Source organism: Panthera uncia, assembly GCF_023721935.1.
Source record: "Panthera uncia isolate 11264 chromosome C1 unlocalized genomic scaffold, Puncia_PCG_1.0 HiC_scaffold_3, whole genome shotgun sequence".
In the NCBI taxonomy this organism is placed as follows: Eukaryota; Metazoa; Chordata; class Mammalia; order Carnivora; family Felidae; genus Panthera; species Panthera uncia.
Genome location: NW_026057584.1, coordinates 98,088,258 through 98,094,257, shown reverse-complemented (window position 1 = coordinate 98,094,257; position 6,000 = coordinate 98,088,258). Strand labels below are relative to the sequence as shown.

General features: G+C 35.1%; 1 protein-coding gene across 1 annotated transcript in view; it reads right to left on the bottom strand.

Moving 5' to 3' along the window:
- The window catches only part of DPP10 (dipeptidyl peptidase like 10), a 331,482-nt gene that overhangs the window by 13,088 nt on the left and 312,394 nt on the right, over positions 1-6,000 (bottom strand). The window contains exons 17-18 of the mRNA XM_049615726.1: positions 5,022-5,216; positions 4,302-4,356 (exon numbers count right to left, since the gene is read on the bottom strand). Coding sequence (XP_049471683.1) covers positions 4,302-4,356; positions 5,022-5,216 — 250 coding nt within the window. The remainder of the gene's footprint in view (positions 1-4,301; positions 4,357-5,021; positions 5,217-6,000) is intronic.

The window sequence follows — 6,000 nt, the reverse complement described above, 5'->3', positions numbered from 1 at the left end:
GTGTGTGTGTGTGTGTGTGTGTGTGTGTGTGTGTGTGTGTGTCTCTCTCTCTCTCTCTCTCTCTCTTTCTCTCGCTCTCTGCCCCTCCCCCACATGTGCTTGCTCCTTGCTCTCTCAAAAATAAAGAATAAAAAAATTAACAACAAAAAAGATATTTCCTATCCTCAGATTCGTGATTCTTTGTAAACCACATATCACTTATAGTACACAATGAATTAATTTGAAATAAAAATACTGCACGTTAGGAGTAACAGTTTATTGCAGTTTTATTTTGCATTAAATCTTAATTTGTTTAATGTGATCACAAATTTTATCACAATTCTTACAATTCTGCCTTGATTGTTTCCTTCATATTCTATATATTAAAAGCTTCAACCTTTTAGAAGTGACTCCATGTTAGTAACAAGACCTATCCCAATGGAGAATATTTTATAGTTTTAAATAATTACCTCCCTAAGTAAAGTTTTAACAAGTTTCCATATTCCTATGTTTATACTTTTCTTTTTCTTTCTTTATATATATATTTTTTTCGTTCCTAGATATCTGTGTTTCTTGCGTCCTCAAATTTCCCTGACTTAGATCAAACATGATTTCCTAGTGAAATCTTTCCTGTCTTATGAATGAAAATTGCTACCTTATCTTTATCTTGGGCCACCTATCTGCCTCTCTGCTTTATTTTTCTGAATTGTCCTATCATTAACTGACATTTCATATATTGTACTAAGTAAGTTGTCTTTTATTTATCTTTACTCACCGAACTAGAAATTCAAGAAAACTTGTTTGTTTTTGTGACTGCTGTATGTCCAGCACATTCAGACATACTAGGCACATAGTACACACTTGATAAATGTTTATGGAATGAATTAATTTTATTCCCCATTGATGTAGCCTGGTAATCATAGCAATATCCATTCTATGTATCATGTTTATAGGTTTTGAATTTTGCCATCCATTTTCAATTCGTTTAGTTAGTCTTTTCCTTTTTTTTTTTTTAACATATAAGCGAGAAATTTTTTTTCTAGAAGTTTTCTTACCATTAACATTTAGATACGATTTCTTGATAGAATGAACATTAAAATTATGACACATTATGTAAGGTTAGGTTAGGTTCTGGGGATAGCCACCTGTTGGCACTGGTGGGAAAAACCTGAGGGACTAATGCAAAGGGATTTTATGACTCAAATGAAAGGAAGACTGCTGAAAGTTAATAAGCTAGACATTCAACTCAATAATTTAAGAACAAAATAGATTTAAAAAGTAGAAGAAAGAAAATAATGATGGTAAGGGCAGAAATTAGGGAAATCAAAAACAAAGATGAGAACAGCTAAGCCAAAATACGGTTCATTAAAAAAGGAGGTGGGATGGGGGATGGAAGGGAGTCAAGCAGGGAGAAAAGAACAAGTAAGAGAGACTGTGCATGAAACCTAAGACAAGCAAAGGCAGAAAGGCACTAATAAACCAAACTGGGAGTCAAATGAGACCTTATCACCACAGTGAAATGATTAAATGTATAGTAAGACAATATATACTATGCTTTAAAAATAGTCTTTAAACATATATGAAATGGAAACAATTATTTTAAAAGTACTAAAACTGACTTCGGAAGAAATGGAAAAATCTTGATAGTCTTGATTAAATCAATGTAAATATTAATTAAAAATTTCCAACAGAGAAAGAAACAGCCCCAGATACATTTACAATCTAATTCCAGAAAACCAAGATGATTAGTCCCCAGCCAATTTTATGAGTTTAGGATTGTTTTATTTGATATGGAAACAAAACAAGTACATTCCAAGAAAAAAAAAATTACAAGACTTAGGAGTCTTGAAGCTAACAATGTTCCTTTGTATGCTCAGAAAGCCACCTTCTAAATTATAATTCAGTCACAGATAAGCATATTTGGTTAATTGGAAATGGAACATTTTTTTCCATTTAAAATCTAATTATATTTCTTTGTTTATATCCTATGTCAGTCTTTCATATATTTAGACTGTCAATTACCCTGAGGTTCATCAGCCCCCTAATAAAATGATAAATATGGGATTTTGAACTTCTAAATCTGAGGCCTAGAGCTTTATTTCTTCCTGTTTATAGACTAGCACTCAGCTTTCTAGTTAATATGAAGGACTTTCTAAGGTCTGTGCCAAGACATCATTTTGGTTTTGTCACTTTTCATTCCTTTATATGAGCCTTAATTATAGTCAATTATTTTATTTCATGTTCTTTGAACATTTACATGAGAGCCTTTTCCTTGTCCTCTACTTGCTGAATGACTTTCACTATCCAATTTATGTTCGACTTTTTCTATAAGGCATTTTACAACCTTTTGAATCTAAATTTCCATAATAATGAATGTGTGTGTAGCTTATTTGATCTTTTATACTTATGTATGTGTATAGTAAGTAGAGCCTTGAAATACATAAGAACTAAGTCCTTTGTAAATTATTACATATCTCAGGACCATTAAAGAGTAAAATGTTGTCAATTTTATGCACTGTGTATGTGGTAACAAACACCTAATATAGTATTACCAACTTAACCACTTTTAGGTGCACAGTTCAGTAGTGTGTAGTGTATTGTGTCTTGTCTAGTGTCTGTATTGTAAAACAAATCTCTACAACTTTTTCATTTTCCAAATCTGAGATCCCATTACCTATTAAGCAACAAACTTTATTTTTCCCCCTCCAACTAGCCCTTGGTAATCACCATTCCACTCTCTGTCTTCATGAAATTGACTACTCTAGATATTTTATGTAAGTGGGACCACGCAGTATTTGTCACTCTATGACTGGTTCACTTCACTGAGCACAGTGTCCTCAAGGTTCATCCATGCTCTCGCATGTGATAAGTCTTCACTGTGTGCACTTGTTAATTTGTTGAGAGTTTCCATGTCTTTGGAATGATCACTTTCTTAGACATTTCCATTATTTTGCTAATATCTTTCTTAGTAATGATGGGGGGGGGGTCGCCTGGGTGACTCAGTTCGTTAAGCACCCAACTTTGGCTGAGGTAATGAATTCACGGGTTCTTGCTTTTCCAGCCCCGCATTGACCTCTGTGCTGACAGCATGGAGTGTGGAGCCTGATTCAGATTCTGTGTCACCCTCGCTCTCTGCCCCTCCCCCACTCATGCTCTGTCTCTCTCTCTCTCTCTCAAAAATAAAATCAATATTAAATAAGGTATAGGGGTAGGTTTTCATTTATTTATTTGTACTTGTGTCAGAGAAGCATTGTCCCTGTCAATCTCCTGAATATTGTGAAGAGCAAGAATACAATAAAGCAAAGACATGGTACACTGCAGGTATCTGAAGTCAGGGGAGAGTGGTGGTGGTTTGGGCTGATTTACAATTGATTCATTTGTTAAATAGCTTTCCATATACCTATTTGTCAGTGAATACCACAAAAATTTACCCCCGGTAAAACTGTCGGTTATTCTGGTCCTGTATCTCTGAGTTCACTTATGGATAGTAAAACTTGTTTTATATTTAAATCCATGAACACCAATAATTTTCTTTGTCTCCAAACTAAAATAGTACTAGACCTCCTTCCTTTCATTTTAGTACCTGTATAGTATCTAGCCTAGTGATATGCATAAACTAGGTGCTCAGTGAGTATCTATGTGGAGTCTCTATCCACACTGTGAAAATGATATCGGACCTGACGTAAAATTACTGCAATGAGAAGTAAACGCAGAAAACACCACAAAGACCTAATTATGAATATTGGTCCTCTTTCAGTTTCTGAGCCATGTAAGTCATCCCTAAGGCTGTGGTACTTGATCCTTCTATAGAGAACACCCTGCCTCAAGAGATTGGTACAATTGGCTCCCTTTTGTTATTCAGGTATCAGCCTAAATATCACTTAATCCAAGGGGCCTTACTTGACCCCTTAATCTAAGAACATTAGCCCTTTCTAGAGTTAACTTGTGTCCACTTTTTTTGTTTTTTGGTTTCCTTGTAAGACTTCATGCTATATGAAACCATGTTTTGCATGTATGTGTTTATCAAGTTCTTCTTTCTAGAAGATATGCTTTACGAAAACAGATTTTATTGTTGTTGTTTAGTTGCTGCTCTACTTATAATACCAGCACCAATTGGATTATAGATAATTGCTGGATTAACAAATGACTGAATGTATATAGTATTAATTATAATATTACATTTTAAAGAATGGTACAGAGAGATTATAGTAAAATGGGGAAATTATATATGCACACATACAAACACATGTATATACCTATATGTATAATACACATATGTAAATCTGTGTGCTTATATACGTATGCATAACATTTCCATTTACCTTTCCAAAAATGCTTAATCTTTTGGAATCAACGTATGGCTGTTTCAGTAGAAATCTGCAATGAGGAAAAAAAAAAAACGTTATATTCTCTTGAGTTAAACACACATGGGAATTCATTTTTGGCACCCACACACATGCAAATGTACACACAAAACCCAGAAGTCAAACCAGAAATACTTTAGTGGTTGGAGCTTTATCTTGCTACTCTAAGTGATGGTCCAGTTGTTTGGGCATCACCTGGTAGGAAGATACAAATGCCGAATTGGGGACCCCATTTCAGGCCTACAGATCTACATTTTGACAATATCCCAGCCAGTTTCTGTGTCCTGGTTTAAAGAACCTACTAGTTTTCTAGGTCACTCCTGCCAGCGGGGGAATGGTGTCTGTGAAAGTTCAAGATTATAGCTAACTGGGAAATAATAGACTTTGTAGGTTATTGTAAATAAATACTAGAGTGGTTTAATTAAGGTTGCTCCAATTTTTATAAATCTAAAGTGAATTTTAATTCCAAGGAGGTGGAAGTTCGATAATTGTTTTATTACCTGTGATGAGTGAAAAGTACTTGAAGAAATGAATGCAAGTCTATATGACTAACTTAGAAAATTGTCTATTCACTAAAGTACAGATTGCTGTACTAAAGTGCATGATTCAGAGGTAATGTATCATATACCTAGCTTCTGCATTAAAGGAAAAACAGTAGGAAAATGCGGACCCACTTACTTCACAGCTGCTATTTGGTCCTTTACTTCCACTGAACCTAACCTTCGATGAATCTCCTGCAGAATTTTCAGGCCCTGGAATCCACTTCCTCTGCCATCAAATCGTGCCGTGATAACATTATCTGTGTCAACAAGTACTGAATCCCAGTCAATGTGGAACTTATCTGTAACCAGCTGGCCTCCTGGTTCTTCATCCCTGTAAATACCAACACATTGGACCAAAACAAGAGCAATTGACCACGTGGTAGAAATTTTAGCTTTCGCACTTACTATTTCAAAATTTTGGAAAAGACCCAGGTTGCCTATTAAAATTTCTGTTAATCCTTGATAAGAAGCCTGAAAGTATCTGTTAATCCTTGATAAGAAACCTGAAAGTATAATGCCATTTTCCTTTGTAAAATTTCAAATGAAAAGTTCTCTAATGCACTGAAAACATGAAACAAGATTTAAAACTGTTCATATGAGATTATTGTAACTCATTTTTCAAATGAGAGAAAGGAAGAAAAATACATTAACTTTCCATAAGCATTTCTTTTTTTTTTTAATTTTTTTTAACGTTTTTATTTATTTTTGAGACAGAGAGAGACAGAGCATGAACAGGGGAGGGTCAGCGAGAGGGAGACACAGAATCTGAAACAGGCTCCAGGCTCTGAGCTGTCAGCACAGAGCCCGACGCGGGGCTCGAACCCACAGACCGCGAGATCATGACCTGAGCCGAAGTCGGCCCCTTAACCAACTGAGCCACCCAGGCGCCCCTCCATAAGTATTTCTAAAGAACAATGATCAAGTTGACATACAGGCCCTACTTTATTGGATTTCTTCCAGATAGTGTGTTTGTAAATGTCTTGGAGTTGGTGTACAAAGGCTAAAGGATCTGTTAGCAGAACCAGTTATGGAGACTTAATAATAGTTTAACAAGCATTAAAAAGACAACAGACCCAAAATGAAGTCACTTATATTAAATTCCAGAACTTAATAAA